The sequence below is a fragment of the Saccopteryx leptura genome, chromosome 7, assembly GCF_036850995.1.
Source record: "Saccopteryx leptura isolate mSacLep1 chromosome 7, mSacLep1_pri_phased_curated, whole genome shotgun sequence".
In the NCBI taxonomy this organism is placed as follows: domain Eukaryota; kingdom Metazoa; phylum Chordata; class Mammalia; order Chiroptera; family Emballonuridae; genus Saccopteryx; species Saccopteryx leptura.
Window position 1 is genome coordinate 28,398,540 of NC_089509.1, and position 19,436 is coordinate 28,417,975.

Sequence of the window (19,436 nt, forward strand, 5' to 3'; positions counted from 1 at the left end):
AGAAATTATGCATTTATCATGTAATCTGGCTTTTCCTTACTTCATGCATTTAGGCAAAGGGGCCAGAAGAAATAAAAAATCTAGGTAACTGTATTAATCATCTTTTTAAAAATAATCTCTTTATTAACATTTTAAATGATAAGAAAACAAAACTTTTTAATTTAGTCATTTGTATTGAATTTTTTGATTAAAAAAGCCTATCCTTAGCATTTGTTGAGGTACATAAATTCTCACAGTTACTTTGTTTAAAGTTGACTAATTAATGGAATATAAGCATTTCATCATTAAAAATGCATGTGTTCCTTTCTGCAGAAGGCTTCCAAAATACATATTGGCACCAGATATCTAAAAACAACCATGAGGGAAGAGGATGATCTTTTTCTCATTACACAGCTACATGGGCAGCCCAGTGGAGCCTCCAACTGCTACAGAGGTGTGTATACAGCCAGGGAAGACTCATCGAGAGCGACCAAGTTTGCTTCCTTTTTGGGAATGAGTACAGCGTCTGGGCTGGTCTCCCCATGCCTGCGCCAGTGTGGCTTTCTCTGGGGAGCCCATGTTCAGATGGCAACGAGAGCCCCCCACATATAAGAGCTTTAGGAGAGGGAGTTACAGGAGGAATAGGGAGATGGGAATCTGTACTACTCTGCTGGATCAAATATCTCCCAAAACAGCAGGAAGTGGCCCAGTCAGGGACAGAGTCTAATTTTAAAGTGAGGTTTATATTTAGGGCATTATGATTATCAAGATCCAGAGACTACTAACCCTTAGACAGTTTCAATTGCCATGTTAGATAATATGTATCTTTCACATGACTGAGGGATCTAAAATTTTAGAATTGGTATATTACCAAAAAGATTCTTAAGACTATTTTATTGTATTTTAGAAGGTACATTTATAAAGTGGGGTTTTTTTGCCCAGAAATTCAACGAGCTTTTCATGTACATGACATGTAAGGATGCTTTAAGGCAGTGGTTTCAGTATGAGGCCTCCGGGCTCTAAGCATCAGTATTACCCGGGAACCTGTTTAAAGTGCAGTTTCTTAAAATCCAGCCCAGACCTGTGAAATCAGCAATCTGTGTTTTAACAAGTCCTTCAGATGATTCTGAAATTTGCCCAGTTTAAGAATCACTATTCTAGAAATTCAATGATTTGCCTCATGTGGCATTCAGTAACATGGTTTTGGGAAATAGCACATGTCAGGTAGCCTTCCTGCTATTTCAACCTGAGTTCTTTCCCTCGATCTGCATTTATTGAATATCATCTGTGTATCTCAGTTTTTGAACTTATCATGCCATTTATATATCTGTGAGCTGATAGAGGCATGGATCATGTCTTATTCAGCTCTATATTACCAGGTCCTTATATAGTGCCCAGCATATAGCTAATGCTCAATAACTAAATAATTAGACCAGGTTCTGGGTCATTGGACTGCTCCTATGGGCTCAGCTATTTATATTTTTTAATCTTAATATTCTCACCTGTAAAATGAGGCAGTATATGCTTTCTGGGGTATCCTTGAAGTTTCAGAGTTCCATAATTTCAGTTAATTAATTACCCTAATCAACTTGCTTTTTATTTCACTATATTCTTTTCAATTAAAAACTCAAATCAGCATGGTTTTCTGATGGAGAAATCATATACACAGATTAAGAGAAAATATTTTGGAGCTGCCTAGAAACTACAAATGATGCCACAAGGAAAACAGTGCTTATTAAATATTTGGTGAATGAATGAAGGAGACACTAAAAAAGCTTGGGATATCAGTTATTTCTTGTGGGAACTCTTGCTGTGACGATAGCTGCTTTTAATCGCAAACAAAGCTAATAAAACCACAGCATTCATTAGCCAGGAAGTGACAGGCTCTTCTTGTACACTGATTATGGTCTGAAAACGACTCTCCTGTCTAATCTGCCAAGTGCTACTTCTGTTTTTCTCTCCTCAGAACCTATCTTTTCTCCACTTTATTTAAAAAAATTCATTGCATGAAATTAAAAAATTAAAACAATAATTTGCATGCCATCTCTCACTGGTTGATAAAATACTTCCATCATATTAAAATGTGATATATATCATACAAAAGAAGAAAACAACATGTTTTATAATAACAAGACTCCTGTTAAGTATTTAGGTACTAATTGAATTATCTAATAATTGATTAACAGTATACATTCACTCAACCCTTGCAGAAAAATACCTCATGATTATGATCAAGACTCAGTTACTCATATAAGAAATCTGGCTAATTCAAAAGTGTTAATTTGATCTCCATGTAAGAGTAATAAGAGGGCCCTGGCTAGGTAGATCAGTTGGTTAGAGTATTGTCTGGATAAGCCAAGGTTGCAGGTTCCATCCCCAGTCAGGGCACAGGAAAGAATCAACCAATGAGTGAATGAATAAGTAGAACAACAAATTAATGTTTTTCTCTATCTCTAAAACTAATAAATAAAAGTATTTTTTTAAAAAAAGAGTAAAAAGAGGAATTGCAAGTTTTTCAACCAAGAGATTATAAAGGTATAGAAACTTTCTTACTCTTTCCCCTACTTTCTCTGTGTTAATGATATGACTCACAGAATTTGAGTTTAAAGAGACTTAACCACTTGCTAGCCTGCTAACCTCATCTCTACTATTACCAGCCTGGGAGAGTTATACCTTGCCCAATGATGTTTCTTGCTCAAGCAAGGTTTTTCAATCTAGACCTAGATGTTTACCTCAGATTCAATTATTCTGGACATCCAGAAGGACTCTGTAAACTTGGACAGAATCGGTGTTTCTATGTAGTACTTAGGACTCGAATCCCTAATCCCACCCCCTCCTATTCTGGTTTATTCTCTGATGTTATCCTAGGGCGTTTTGTGAGATATAAGCAGAACTAGCTAATTTATGGGTCCCAGAGAAAAGCAGCAAAGCATTAAAGCAAGGCTGAGGCCCTTCAGGCACAGGGCCTATATGGTTGTGCAGATCCTGGGCAAATTATCATGAGGCAGGACCCTTGAGAATGTAGCCCTCCCGCACCAACTATCGCAGTCCTCATTTTTGTTTTCTTTGTTCAGGATTCCTGATGAAATGTCATTAGAAGGAAGGTTAGGGTGGGGCAGACTCTGAAATTTCTATTCTCATTTCCTCATTTACCATATGATACAACTAAGGTACAGTGAGGTCCATGATTCACACAAAGTTATACAAATAATTTCTGGAAGAGCTGCATGGACAATTTATGTATCCTGACTCTTAACTCGTTACTTTTCAACTTTATCACAATGACTCATTATGAGAGGGAGAACGAGAAAGCCCCATCTTTTTAGTTTTTCATAATGCCTAACTGATTGGTTATGATCTGAATACTGTAGGTTCCAGAAAAGTTCACTGTGACATTATAAACAGTTCTAAAAACATTATAACACCATTTTTTCTTTTCATTTTCCTGCTCTTCTAAATCCTATGATTATGTTATTACTAAGTAAACTACATCTAAATTTACTGAGGCAAAGCAAAAATATCATAAAAGTTCTTCAAATTCTCCACTTAAAATGTTTATTTAAAATTTCCATTTAACATTTAAGAATTGTATTTTCCCAATTAAGCTATTTATTTCCAATCATGTTTCTAAAGGCAGTCAATACAGAGTAACTTTATGAAGCACACTGTAAAGGTAAATTTTTATTAACTATTACGGTAATAGTAAATAAAAAAGTCTCAAATTTAATTTAGGACTAGAGACTTATTCACGGTTCATTTTGCTTCCCATCTCACATATTACTTGTTTATTTCCCCACATGCTTAATGACATCCTCCTCTATGAGTTCCACTTCTTTAGATTGAATAAAACTGTGTCACCCCTTGATAACTTGCCATCCCTCACAGCCCTTTCAAGCAGATCCACTCCTGCTTTCATTTGTCTCAACACACAGAGCAAAGAGGATGGGTCAACACACTCCTTCATTCACATTACTGTTTCCAACCAGTGTATTTTATTAATTTGTTCACCATCTATTTGTTTATTCATTAATTCAACAAATGACTTGTTTATCAACCGTCAAGGCTGTATAAACACCATGCCTTGGGAATATGGAGAAGAGCAAACTTAATCTCTACCCTCAAAAAGCCCCCAATCTATAATTGTATTTTTTGAAGCTTAAGTCATCCCTTTTCTCCATTATGTTTTATAACACTATGTGTATATCTCAAGTAAAATGACATTCGTCCTATTATGTTTTCCCCCAGCTGCCATTACTATCATTCTGGTAAACTTCATTGTTCAAAAGATAATCCGTGGGAAATCCTGGCTTCATAGTGCTTTGAGTTTCTCTAGTGCAACAACATGGATGGCCACACCTTGGTGGTAGTGGGCTAACCCTGGGACAATTCTGTCTCTATGAACCAGAATTTGGAAATTTCACTCTCTGGTTTCAACTTTCTGCCCTTCCCATCACTGAGTTCCTTATTCCTCTGAAATAGGTATTTCATTGTGATACTCAGTTTTCCAGTGTGTATCACCCATTCTGACCTTATGTTTGCTTCAGTTCACTTGGAGCCTGAAATCACTTCCATCCCTCTTTTACTCTTGTTGCATCCTTACCTTGCCAAACTAACATCTAGCCCAATTTCCCTGCTCCCAGAGTATTAAAATGTCTAAATAAAGTTTAATAATTATGTTGACTTATTTCAATCTGTGCCATGAAAATAAGATATTCTTTTATGATGATGATTGATCTCCATATATTCTCCACATCAACTACTCTACATTTTTCCTCCTCAAGATTACAACCCTTCTTCTCAGTCCCTTACTGTCAACTGATGAGCTCTTTTCCTATTTAGCTCAAAGAATACAACCTTTGTTATGTGAATTCTCTAAACTACCTTAAGTAAAACCTAAATCTCTCCACCATCACTCTTCCTTCTTTTTTGGATCTTATTGCTAAAAATATGTGTCTCTGCCCATAGCCAAGGCTACTATCTAAAGCTATACCCTCACAACTTTTCTGATAACCTACTCTATCTTTCACCCAGTCTTATATTTTCAATCTTTCTCTCATTTGCCCATAAGAAATGTTCAGCAAGCATTTGTCTTGAAGAGAGACTTCCTTCCTTAAAATTTGCAATCTTCTCTTTTCATGTCTCCAGTATTTGATCCTATACTCTGTCAGAAGCCCTCTGTAATACGAAATACTTGCACTTAAACCTAGCTTCCTGAGTTTCAAATAAAACATTGTAATCCATATATAATAATAATAATTAATAATAATAATGGATAGCAATGATTGAATATTTAGTACATCTAGCATTGTGTTAAACATTTTACACACAGTTCTTATTAATCTACCATTGTTTCATCTACCCAGTTGAATATAAGTTCTTAATGACAGTGATTATTCACTATATTCTGCATGATACCTATCAAAATGCTTTGCACTTAGTAGGGTCTCCCAAAGTGACCACAAATCTGAATAGTGAATGTGGTTATAATTATTTATTTGTAAATTTTGCCTTTATGTTACTATGATTTTTTGTTTTTCCTATTGACACCATAAGATTATTCATTCTTAAGAACTGGAATTAGATTTTCTATTTTCTGAAAATTTATTTCTCAAGCCTCAGTTCAAATGCTGCACAAAACAAATACCCTGACTGAAAAGAATGAATTTAAGTATCTTAGTGGTTATTAACAAGTGACACACATTTTATTATTTGTTTATTTGCTTGTTATCCAGACAGGGAGAAAAAAAAAGATATGATTCCTTTTTTTTTTTTTAAAGATTTTATTTATTCATTAGAGAGGGGGGAGAGAGAGAGAAGGGAGGAGGAGCAGGAAGCATCAACTCCCACATGTGCCTTGACCAGGCAAGCCCAGGGTTTTTTTTTTTTTTTTTTTTTTTTTTAAATTTATTTATTTTAGAGAGGAGAGGGAGAGACAGAGAGAGAGAGAGAGAGAGAGAGAGAGAGAGAGGAGAGACAGAGAGAGAGAAGGGGGGAGGAGCTGGAAGCATCAACTCCCATATGTGCCTTGACCAGGCAAGCCCAGGGTTTCGAACTGGCGACCTCAGCATTTCCAGGTCGACGTTTTATCCACTGCGCCACCACGGGTCAGGCCCCAGGGTTTTGAACTGGCAACCTCAGTGTTTCCAGGTTGATGCTTTATCTACTGTGCTACCACAGGTCAGGCCAAGATATGATTCTTAATGTTAGTGACCAAGTAAAAGGAAAATTCTTGAAAGCTTTCATTGTCAGTATACACAAACATTATAAATACTACAAAATCCTCATCTACATTTAAATAAAGATTCCAGTTAAAGATGAAGTTAGATAGAAAACTAAGCTATTCCTTCTTAATCTACATATTTTAACCTCAAATGCACTGTAAGCAGTGAAAAGAAACTTGTCCTGAAACCTGTCTGGGTAGTTTTCCAAGATGTCAAAGGAATTTAATTGGCAAAGGCTCTTAAAATTGACTGGTTAGTTCTTCCGTTACAAATTTGTTAAATACTGTATTTTTGTTTTCTAGAGAAGGAATTAATGAGAAACCCATGTGAAGGGAGAAAACAGCTCAGAATACATTTGTTTCTCAATGAATAAAAGTGATTTAAAGCTTAGATGTACATGCCCTGGCCGGTTAACTGAGTTGGTTATAGCATCATCCCAATATGCCAAGGTTGCAGGATCGATCCCCAGTCAGGGCACATACAAGAATCAAGCAATGAATACATAAATGAGTGGAATAACAAGCTGATGTTGCTTCCTCTCTCTTCCCCACCCCCTACTTTTCCATTGTCTCTCTAAAATCAATAATTAAGAAAAACTACTGGTACATGAAAACAAACTGGAAGAAACAAAACAAAACAGGTGAGCATCTAGTATATGTTAGGCTTTGTAGTAGGTACTTTAAACATGTTATACCAGTTAATCCCTACTTTTTTCACAGAAATCATTATTACTCCTTTAGTGATATAGAAATAAAGGCTCATTATGTATTCAAGTTCACGTACCAAGTAATGGGCAGAGACACAATTCAATTGTTGTTTATCTGGCTCTAGAATCTAGAGCACCCCCAAACAATGTTTGCCCTCCATATGTAAAAGCAGTTATATATTATTCTTAAAGTATTAGAAGCACATTTAATGACTATAGTTAGAGTCAATGTATGTAGTTACTTCATGGACAATAATTTGCTTGCATTATGTAAGATTAAGAACTAAGACCTAAATTGGCTTTGCCCCATTTCTAGATGCAAGGTGTTTCTCTTTTCTCAGCAAAGGAAGCAAAGATGTAGGTGGGTATTAATAGCCCTTTATAGATAGAGTAGTATATTGTCTGAGTAAATATAACTTTCACACATTCAAAGAGGAAACAACAGGAGCCTATTTGGGTCTTGATATGCACGTGGAACCACATTAATGCTAATGATCACCACGTACCTAAGATAGATCCTTGTTACTACTAGGTCTTAGGAAACTCATATTTATAATGCTCCTAAGTTTTTCTATTCAATCTTCTTGGAAAATGATTCCCCCCCCCATACACTCTTAAAAATCCTCCATAATAACTTCCTTCTGAATTTGAATCTGATTAATATCAGAAAGATGTAAGGGTCTTTGTAAAGTACATTCTTTATCTTATGCATTAAAACATACAATTTTCTTTCATTTTTAAAACATTGAAACACATGCAATGTGAAAAATTATTAATATAAATCAGAGTTTGCAATGCTTTATGTTGTTAAAAATCAATTTTGCTATGCTGTTAATCTAACTTTGTTGTGAAAAAGCAACGATATCATTGGATGTTGTTCTTTGCTTTTGCAAAATTGATTTTAGGAACTTAAATCCTGGTTTCACTCTGAAGATGATGGACTTAATCACCTCCACAGGGAATGTTTTCTCCTATTGAGGCTTCCTTCTGAGAGTACATTTCTTCTCCATTAATTACCCTCCCTTCCTTCTTTCCTTCCTTCCTTCCTTCCTTCCTTCCTTCCTTCCTTCCTTCCTTCCTTCCTTCCTTCCTTCCTTCCCTCTCTCCCTCCTTCCCTCCCTCCCTCCTTTCTTTTTCTTTCTTTCTTTCTTTCTTTCTTTCTTTCTTTCTTTCTTTCTTTCTTTCTTTCTCTCTCTCTCTCTTTCTTTCTTTCTTTCCTTCTTTCTCTTTTTTCTTTCTCTCTCTCTCAATTTCTTTCCCCTCCCTCCCTCCCTATTCCCTCCCTTCCTTCCTTCCTTCCTTCCTTCCTTCCTTCCTTCCTTCCTTCCTTCCTTCCTTCCTTCCTTCGTTCCTTTTCCTTCCTTCCAGTCATAATGTATAGTATCATGTGTATTCACTGTTATACTAGATATTTTGAGGGAAACAAGAAATAATCTTTTTCTTAAAGCAAATATTTTTGGGGCACTTACTAAGGCAAATATATACATTCTGTATTTAACTACCTCAACAATCCTATGAGGTAGACATCATGATACTCTAACTCCATTTTACAACAGAAGAAATTGCTTGTCCTCATAAAATAAAACAGGTGAGATAGGTGCGCACAATATAAAGAGGAACAATTCAACATGTTAAAATTAGTTGTGTGTACCTGAGGGCTGTGGGATTTCAGAGAAGGAAGAGATTGATGTGGTTTGGGTGTTCAAGGATGACCACATTAAGGAAATGGGATGTGAGTTGGCCCCTGAAAAACAAAAGCATGAGAAGAATCTGGATGACTGAAGGAAAGGAAGAGACAGTGTCTAAACAACAGTGAAGGCAGAGATTCAGGTTGGCCTCAATGTCATTTTTTTTATATTACCAAGGATTTATTCTGATAAGAATGAAACACTGCTAGTATGAAATGGATGGCACTTAAATATTTTATCTTAAATATTTATTTATTTATTTATTTATTTATTTATTTATTGTGACAGACAGAGTCAGACAGAGGGACAGATAGGGACAGACAGACAGGAAGGGAGAGAGATGAGAAGCATCAACTCTTTATTGCAGTTCCTTAGTTGTTCATTGATTGCTTTCTCATATGTGCCTTGACTGGGGGGGCTACAGCAGGCTGAGTGACTCCTTGCTCGAGCCAGCGACCTTGGGTCCAAACCGGTGAGCCCTGCTCAAACTAGATGAGCCTGCGCTCAAGCTGGCAACCTCAGATCTCGAACCTGGGTCTACTGCGTCCCAGTCTGATGCTCTATCCACTGCGCCACTGCCTGTTCCGGCTGGATGGCATTTAATATCAGAGACAAATGTTGATTTTGCATTATAGGTACTAAAGTGTAATTAAGGATACTAAAAAGGGAATTTGGACAATGAGAAAAGAATTATTGGAAGAATGTGAACTGATGAAGTAAAGGAGGACATGAAGGCTAGTAGAGGTCAATCAAATGTAAAGGAGTCTTTCATGTTTGGGAGACTAGAATAATGGGAGAGAAAATGTCTGGCTGGTTATTTCAGGCCAGGTGTCAAAAATATGTCAACCTAGGCAAATGAAAGGGAACTCAATGTTGTTTTCTCCCATTTGCCTTCTCATTTCTTCAAAAACTCTTTCTGACCTAGACCATTCCAGAATTTATGATAATAAAGTGATCAAAGCCCTATTCCATTCCTGCCCTCAAGTAACTTACAGTCTAGTCTGGAGAAACACCCACAGGTGACTAAGTATAATATGAGAGAGAATGAAATAAATCCTATAAGAAGATCCTCAAAGGAATGAATGCTTTATCCTGAGTTGGAGACTATAAGATGGTTTCCTGGTGGCGATAGATGGCCTTTAAGAAAATGTATGATGTTGTCAGGCTAAGAAAGAATGAATAGGTTGAAGAAAAACTATGAGCAAAAGCAAAGCAGTATAAATAAAAAACAGTCTTTCAGAGGTGGGGTATATTCTGAGAAATGGTGTTAAAGGCAAGATGGGGTTAAATCATGAAGAGCTCCAACTCAGCTCAATGCCAACTGATTCTGAAAGCGATGGAGAACCATACAGGGTTGAGTATGAACGGGAGTGGGGGATGAGTTACAATTCTTCACCTACCCTAAGTGTCAAGAAAACAACTTCTAACTAACTTTGTTAGGGTAAGGAATATATTTTAAAAATTAGGGATTAAAAACAGGGGCCCAGTTAGCAAGATATTGTAAAAGCTTAAATGAAGATGAGGGTTTAAAGTGATAGAAGTGATATATTTGTGACAGTAGCATTGGTAGTTCCTGAAGACTAATAAGATAGAGGTATGTAAGTGTCAAAGATGATACCATAGTTTCTAGCAAGGATTGGCTCCTCAGAATGCTGAAAAACCTTCTGAGGCAAAAGGATATGTCAGGTGACTTAGATTTTTTCCCTCAAATATGTTACAGTTAGCTATGTGGCCTTTTTTTTAACTACAGTTTCCTCAACTATCAAATTATATTTAAGAAATTGTTCTGTAGTGTAAGTTTTAATTTTAGAATTCTGTGATTCAGTTTAACTAAACCTTCCCACTACTTCTTACAGATTTAAACTCAGCAGAATATATTATGAAGTAGATGCTTTTAGATTCTAAAAGACTACTTTATTTATATAAAGTTAAACTTTACAACTTAATAGATTTGTAAAATTGAGAAAAAGCTTCAGAGGTCTTTTTCTCTTTTTTAGTTAGGAATGAAATTAGTATGTTGCATATCCAAAGAGAAATGTTAGAGACATTTTTCCTGTCTTCCCTCCACAAATTATTTCAATTAGTAACAATGCTTCTTATCAGAAAATTTGCCTAACTTTAAAAAAATTTATCTATTCCAATGTCTATTGGTTCTGCTTTGATTAGAAAAGAAAAATGGAATTGGATGTTTAAAAATTCCACATTTTTCATTAATAAAAATATTTATTTAGAGCTTATTAATTTTAAGGTGCACTTATAGACAATGTGGTAGCCTCAGAAACAATCCATGCTTTCAGAGTTTGCAATCTAAGTTGGAAATGACAACATATTAATTATCAACACATTACAGGATCTATGAGAAAGTTAGCTAATTTGTTTTATAAGAGTTCATTGGAGAAAGCTATCATTTAAGTTGGGATAACTAAAGAGGAAAATTAGCTGTATCTTTATTAGAAGGACTTGGGTGAAGAGAAAGATATGACCCATAAATAAGTAATTTCAATCAGAAAAGATGAAATATCTTATTTTAATTTTACATTTATTTAGCACCTAAAAAGATGCTAGAGGAAAGAAGCAGTAAGCTTCTTCTACAATGTGGGAAGAAATATGCATTTATTCTCTAACAGGACAGGGTTATAAGCTGAAGATCAGCAGTAAATTCCTAATCACCAAGTCCAATGTATTTGCTCAACATTCCTTTCCACTTGTAGTTATTTGAAACTTTTGATTGAATTGACCATTCTCTTCTTTCTGAAACTTTCTTTCTTTGCCTTCTGAATGGTTAATATTTGTCTTACAATTCTGTCTTACAATCTTTTTTCTTTCGATGAATTTGACTTTTTTCCCTACTCACCAGGAGCTCTGGCCTCAGCTTTCTACTTGATTCAATAAACACACTCTCAATTGTAAATCTCATAGTTCCAAGATGTTAAATACTATCTGAATATATTTGCATGACTCTCAAATCATTATAGCAAGCCCTAACTTCCTGGGTTTCAATTCCTCATTTCCAATGGACATTCTTATGTTCTCATATATATTTGTCTCACTTTCATATGAAAATATTTATGTCTAAAAACTAACTCAAAGTCTTCTCCCCAAAATTAGATATCTCTTCTGTCTAGAAATAGCAAATATTGCCTTATTCTAAACATACAATGTGTATTCTTAAAACTACTTTGACTGTATCAGCCAGAGAACCAGTCATGTTACTAATTTCACCAGTGTCACCACCCTAGGACAAGCTTTTTATCATTTCACACCTGAATAACTAAATGACTTCTAGTTGGTCTCTCAAAGTCTGGTTTCACCCCAAAGAAATCATGGTAGTGTTATGACCCAAATTTTTGCTTATTGCTTTGTATTCACCATCAGCTGGCTTCAATTTATTTTATTTTATTTTTTTTTCATTTTTCTGAAGCTGGAAACAGGGAGAGACAGTCAGACAGACTCCCGCATGCGCCCGACCGGGATCCACCCGGCACGCCCACCAGGGGCGGTGCTCTGCCCCCCAGGGGGCGATGCTCTGCCCATCCTGGGCGTCGCCATATTGCGACCGGAGCCACTCTAGCGCCTGAGGCAGAGGCCACAGAGCCATGCCCAGCGCCCGGGCCATCTTTGCTCCAATGGAGCCTTGGCTGCGGGAGGGGAAGAGAGAGACAGAGAGGAAAGCGCGGCGGAGGGGTGGAGAAGCAAATGGGCGCTTCTCCAGTGTGCCCTGGCCGGGAATCGAACCCGGGTCCTCCGCACGCTAGGCCGACGCTCTACCGCTGAGCCAACCGGCCAGGGCCAGCTGGCTTCAATTTAAATGTCCACTTTATTTCCCATGAATTGCCTCATAGGACCCTCTGATTCAGCCAAATCCTTTTACTGTCCTCTGAGTAAACATCACAGTTTCCTTCGTTGGCTCTAACATACTTCTCTTCATTTGCTGGAGCCCTTCCTCACTCCTCTGACTATGGAAAATGTACTTGGTTCAAATTTCAACTTTATCATGAAACCTTTTCTAAATACTAACATAATAGGATCTCTCAGACTTCTCTAATTTGAAATAATTATGGTTCCTGCCATTTATTGCATATGTATAACATATTTTCACTTATTGGGCATTATTATTTCTTGAGCATTAGTTTCATCTTCCAAATTAAATAAAAACCATGTCCTGGACTGCCTGACCTATCTTCTACTACACGTATACACAACAGTGAATATATATAAGAGAATCAATGAATGCTTATTGATTTATTTATTGACTGAATACATATAATATAAGGAATAGTAAGCAGCATGAGAAAAAGGGATCTTAGAGCTAAGTAAAAGAACATTCAAAATTGATTTTTAAATCTTCTGAATAGAAACAATTTTTATTAACTTCACTTTAGACTTTAAATGTGTAAGACACCTGGTTAATTATACTTTGTGGAATAAATTTACTTTTGTGACACGTACAATGCCTAAAGTTAATAAAATGAACATTTATGGATGCTTGACATTAAAAGTAAAAATTATTTTTAAAAGGAATATGAAGCCATTTTTAATTTTATCAGTTAAGACATTATATAAAGTAACCAATTTATGGTATTTATTATGTTTTTATATGAAGCTATTTTTCATGTTCCTACTTTACACGTTGTGGATATTCTTACAACAGAGACTATTAAAACTAGAAACATCCAAGAAGCAACTGGTTCAGTCTATTCCTTTTTCAGGTGTAGAAAGTGAGTTGCAAAGAGGGTACCTGATTTGCCCAAAGTTACAATCTAGTTATTGCCAGAGCTGTACCTAACAATTAGGATTGTTGGTTCCTAATTGTAGAAATTTTCCAAAATTTCATTTTATGCAGTTTTATTTTTGTACCTAGATTTTCATTATTTCTCTTATTTTACACCCAACAAATTGAATTAGTACCTTTAAAGTTATTCATAAGGGCATTCTAAATAGAGGCACAGCGTGAGCAGTTTATTATGACATGTATCAACATAAGGGAGACATGAATATCACCTTAATTATCTACATTTGTAAAACTTCATAGAACTGTACCTTTTTTTTAGATTGATGGTAGTTATGTGATTTTAATTTTCATTTTGTTTTGGAAGATAGCCTTATACTGGGCACTATGCTAATATTTGTAATAGTAGTGTAAAGGATTGTTTGAAACACCAAAAATGATTAGCCTTATCCAGGAAAAGAGAGATAAACACAGTGAGTCAATGTTAATTTTAACTGGTGATGTGAGAATGTGAGAGAAGATGCTATTTTGTGGAAAGCACTAGACTTTCACAATTGTCCTGAAATGCCATTCGATAGCAGTAGCTGAGTTATACAAAATACTACTTAGACCTTCCCATTGTCTTTTTTAGCCTCATTAAAAAGAGGTAAAATTGTCACTTTTTATTTATAAAACTTTTGCTTAGAAAATATTATTTAGAAGGGCTAGAGTGTATTGAGTATTAAAAGTAAAGAAAGAATAAAAAGGAATTCAGATGATCAATTTTTGTAAGGAATGTTCATGGAAATTTGGTTTATCTTTCTGGAAAAAAAATTTACAATCGAAATCACACCATATCATTTGAATTCTGGATGACTAATATCAAGTGGTGGCTAGAAGAGGCATATTATATTCTGATTTTAGAATTATTTGTGCAATCCTTTAAAGTAAAAATTACTACCAGAAATCTGCTAAATTCATACTTTGAAATGATTTATTCATCTAGTTCATTTTTCTCAATTTTCCCAGGCAAAATAGGGGTTTAAGATATATTTGCTGAATAAAATACCAAAATTTAGAGAGTTCTGATTTGAAACAAAACAAGAGACTTATAATGTCTGACTTAAATGTGAAGCCATAGATATACAACTGGAAGAGTCGTTGTCTCTTTCCCCGACTCACTAAATCCACATGACACAGGACAAATATAATAGCCTGGTCAACTTAACTCACCTGTACCATTGTTAATTGTGGTCTGGAGAGTGGCTTCCGGCCCCATAGTGTCATAGTCATCCTTCATTTCTTCTGTGGGAGAAAATTATCTTTAGCATTTGAAAATTGTAAAAAGGCTTACTATACTAAGCATGCCAACCACAGGAACAAGTAAGATTCTTTTAAAGGAAACAGAGAAAAGGCTTGTTGTAAACCTCTAAACAATAGCTTTGTTCAGGCAATTGAATGAATCCAATAGTGCTAGCTGCACAAGAACTTATTTACTTTAAGCATTACTGCAAGCTGTGAAAAACAGAGGTGCTTATTTGGGGCAAATGAAGGGCTTTTCTTCTGGTGGCAGTTCTAGTGACAAACAGGAGGAAAGATATTATTTTTTCAATAAGAGTCAAAGGCAACTAGTATTTGTATTTACAAAGAGGCATGCTAGCTTCTATGCCTCTAGAAACCCTGGATGATTAGTGGCAAGTCAGAATTTCTTATTTTATTTTTATACATTTTCCTCCTTGGACAGCATTAACGTATGCAAACATTTTTTTAAACATAATTCTACACACCAAAACTTGCAATGCCCTGTTTATAAGGTAAGCATCCCAGAGGTATTAAAAACACCTGTTTCTCTAACCTTCGAAAACATGCCTTCTTTCCTCCTTTCCTTACTACGCCAGAAATATCTCCCTTCTTTATTACGCCCCAGTAGATAATCAGAGTCATTTTCTGAGGAAGAACATACAGATCTAACAACAGCACAATGTTCTGATGAAGATAAAAATACGTAATGTGTAAGTTGAAGACTCAAAACTGATGAAAGGACATTTTCAGAAATTGCAATGTTTTAAAATAGGAAGTGTGTGAAAAATAGGAGGACTCTTGATTTCTCTGCCTACCGAACTGTAGCTTATGTGAGAGGGCAGAGAAGGACAGCTGACAGCTCAAAACAGAAATAAAGCAGGAACTTTTTAAAATTGTATTTTAACAACAGCAATACTAATGAGAACCAAACATGATCCAGTATACCATATTTCCCCATGTATAAGACACTCCCATGTATAAGATGCACCTTAATTTTGCAGCCCAAAATTTGAAAAAAAATTGTATTACATAAAGTTATTGAACTCAAGTTTTATTCATCATAAAACTCATACCACTCCTTTTCACTGTCAAAAAAGTGGGAAATGCAAGTAAAAAATCTACAACCACTGTATAAGATGCATCCAGTTTTTAGACCCCCAATTTTTCAAAAAAAGGTGCGTCTTATACATGGGGAAATACAGTAAATCTCTCTCTGTGATAATCGTTTTACTTAAAACAACAGACACTTCAGAAACAGGTCTCTGAAGCCCCAAATTTATTCTAATTATGCTCTGCCCATCACATTTTAGTCACAATTATTTGAGAAAAGAACAAGCTCTAGCTAATGTTACCACAAAATTAAAATATATGTTTTACAAGGAGCATCTTGCAGTTTATCTGTTTCTGGTTTCAGAGCTAAAAACTCATGGGCTTCATAGGTAAAATATATAAATGCTAATTTAATGCCACTGAATATATAACAGTCAGAAAATGTGGACAGTATTTGTTTAAACTGTACAACCACTTGAATTTTTTTTTTTTTTTTTGGCCCCCGACTTCTTTCTTATTTAAGGACTATTTTCACAGAGACATTTTGCATAAAACATTTAGAAGTTCAATATAGAGCAGTATTGTATTGTCAATTGTAATAATTGATCGGTTGAAAGGCTCCCTCATTTGATATTTTTATCAGTCTCTGCAAGGAATTAAATTAAGGTATTTCTGAGAAGTTCAGTACTAGATATAAATATAGCTTTTGTGTCTTTCTTCCTCGTTCATCTCATGTGATTTCTGGTAGCTAAGAGTCAGAAGTATCATAAGTTTTCCATCTGAGAGATCAAGTCATTGAGGGGAAAACAGTTAACAGCATTTTTTTTTGCATAATAGTGGTAATGTTCAAGATTTCTGCTGCACTTCCTTCCTCATTGTCATTTTCTTATGAAAAAGTAAAGAGAAGTTACAGTGGGTGGTTGCTTCCCAAATTATTAAATGCTGGGTATACAAGTGTGCAGTCAGCACTTCGTATATATGGCATGCTGTAGGACCTTTAGCTATAATCCTTTTTCACCAAACTGTGCAACTGGATGGTGTCACTTTTACCTGGAATGTACTTTGCTTCAAGTTACTGAGCACCAACCTTTTAAAATATATATATATCAAGCTCAATTCACTAAAATGAAATGCTAAGCCTTTCCAGGTGTGTATCTGAAATACTGTGCATCTGTCTATTTAATTCAGTTTCACATGAACCATGTTCAGAAGGACTGAATGATGCAAGGGTTAGGGACAGCTCTGAATGAAGGGTGATCCTGGCTGTCTTTCTGCCTCATGCCCAACCTTAAACATTTTCCAAGACACCTCCAACTTAGCATACTGTGTCTGAAACCACATAGTATATTTATTTTTAAAACACTTGTAAAAGTTTGCATTTTCCAGTCACCCCTGGGATGAGGGTTTGTAAAAATAAAGAGCACTTTCTTCCTTAAGATGAAGAATCCTTGAATAAGCAGAAAGAGGCCAAGATGCAGGTGATTTATTTAAGTCTGTGTCAGTGATAATGATGTCATGGTTTCCAGCACACTGTGTCCACCCCATTGTAGGACAAAAGAATGTCAAGGACAATTCTAAACACAAAACTTTGATTGTGCTGGAACCGGAAAGGCACAGTAAGAACTCCACTGCGCTCTTCAGTTCAAAACCTGCATCCTGCAGACAAACCACAGAAAGCCAGGGAGAAAGAGCACGGGAGAGGGGGCTTATCTCAGAGTAAAGCTATGTGCTGAGGTACGATGGTAGACAGCCAGGCACCAGGGATAAAACACTACTAAATAAAACAGAACCAGAATTAGAATTATTGTCTATATTGTGTGTTTTGAACAATAAATAAGAAAAATATTTTATCAGAAGAAAAGTGTGTTATCTAAGAGTCAGGATAAACAATGAGTGGCTTTTTAAGACCAATTTCTTTTCATTAGACATCAAGGCACCACTTTTGGAACAATAATAATAATAAAAAAAGAACAATAAATCACTACTAATCATTAGAACTAGACAGGTATTAGCCAGCAACTTTCTTGGTCTGAATAGCCAAATGAGATTAGGGATTTACATTTTATTTAATTACTGTGACTCCAGAATGCTAGTTTATTTACCATAAAGGTAAGAGCAAAGGACAGCCTGTTCATTTGTATCACAGGCACCATTAACTACAGGTGATAACAGGTTTTGTAATGCACTCATATGGATCATTGTATATTAAAACATTTAGAATTACGATCCATGACCAGCACAAAAAGCTGCTGTGTTCACAGGCTACTACAGGCTGAAAGTGGTGTTTTGGCTGTTTTTCGATTATTGATCTTAATTTTTTTTTTTTAATTAAACTTTTTCTTTTTAGAAGTTTGGGGCCGTACATTTGTTATATCATTATTAATTATTCCTTTAAGGGTGGAAATTCCAGTAATTGGTCCTTACCCTTGATTTCTAGATATTAAAATTTAAAGCATTAGAACATTCATTCTTATAGCCCTGCATATCTAGTTCATTAACAAATATGAATAGCTAACACCAGCTCATTTAAATAGTATGTCTTACATGAGTTCTCGCCACACTCTGTTTCTGTCACACTGCTCCCAAGAATCATTGGCTCTTATTATACATGTAAATGGCTATCATAAAAATAAAAATTTCATTTAAGATTGTTAATGACTTCTGCAGCAGTCAGACTTCCTTTAATGATCATCCTCTGCCCCTAATTAAACGTATTTATCTTTCAAGCATCTTTGGCTGAGTTCTCCCTCATAGTTGAAAATCTAAAACCTTAAGTCTTAATGGATATAACGATAAATGTTTATGTGTGGGATTGCTGAGATTCGAGAAACCTTCACCGAAAGCAAAATTGGAAACAGAAAGAGTACAAAACTTGGCACAGTATATTAGAAAAACGAAAAACAAACACACTCCACTCACACTGCCATCAGTCTCTTTTTCTTATTTTTTTTCCACATTTAATTTTCTTTAGTTAGTGGAAGCGCTTTTATTTTCCTCCTTCCAGAATACCAAACAATTACTCTGCCTATGTTCCATGTTTTCCAGTCTGCGACATCACAATCGCATATAGGTAGACTTTTATTTTAATTTTTTATTAAAGTATAGTTGGCATGCAATAGGTTGCCTTGTGCCCACTGATTTTCCTTCCTACCCCACTTCACCTATTTATATATTTTAAAAAACTGTTTTGTATATTGTAAGAGAAAAACAGGACGGGGTAAATCATGATCGCTTTCTCTCAGTCCTGGAATAGAGATTAAGAAGGCATAAAGGTGAATTAGAAAGATCATTTAACATTTTTTCATAGGCCACCTTAGCAGGACAGAGGGAGCTTAGGGGAATAAGACTAATTCTCTTTTGTTAATCATGTCACACTCTCGTGATGTTCCATGCAAAGTGAATTTTGACCAAGACATTTCATTTGCACAGTGGCATCTGAAGTTTTAGTTTGAACGTAATTTACTTTATTTTTATAATAGCTGGTTTTGGACCATTTTTACTTCCCTAATGATTCCCACTAAATAGAAGGCATCATTATCAGGTCCTTAGCTGTTAAATACTAAAAAAAAGCTACCTGACCAGGTAAAAGTGTGAAATCACATTCACACTTAAGAAAGGAGAATGATTAGTGTTTGAATTACAATAGGAGGTGTCAGACACTGCAACTACATTAAACTGACAACTATTTAGTCGATATTACTACATGATTTCCACACACAACTTTCAAAATTATGTTCAGTTGTGAGTTCTTATATTGCTTCCATGTTGTATCCTGAAAGTAT

General features: G+C 35.5%; 1 protein-coding gene across 7 annotated transcripts in view; it reads right to left on the reverse strand.

Annotated features, from left to right (window-relative positions):
• Positions 1-19,436, reverse strand: part of ZEB2 (zinc finger E-box binding homeobox 2) — a 129,172-nt gene that overhangs the window by 21,659 nt on the left and 88,077 nt on the right. For 6 of the 7 annotated variants that reach the window (XM_066346244.1, XM_066346245.1, XM_066346248.1 and 3 more), the window contains exons 4-5: positions 14,536-14,607; positions 8,558-8,650 (exon numbers count right to left, since the gene is read on the reverse strand). In XM_066346244.1, coding sequence (XP_066202341.1) covers positions 8,558-8,650; positions 14,536-14,607 — 165 coding nt within the window. The remainder of the gene's footprint in view (positions 1-8,557; positions 8,651-14,535; positions 14,608-19,436) is intronic. The other variant, XM_066346250.1, reaches the window with a different exon arrangement.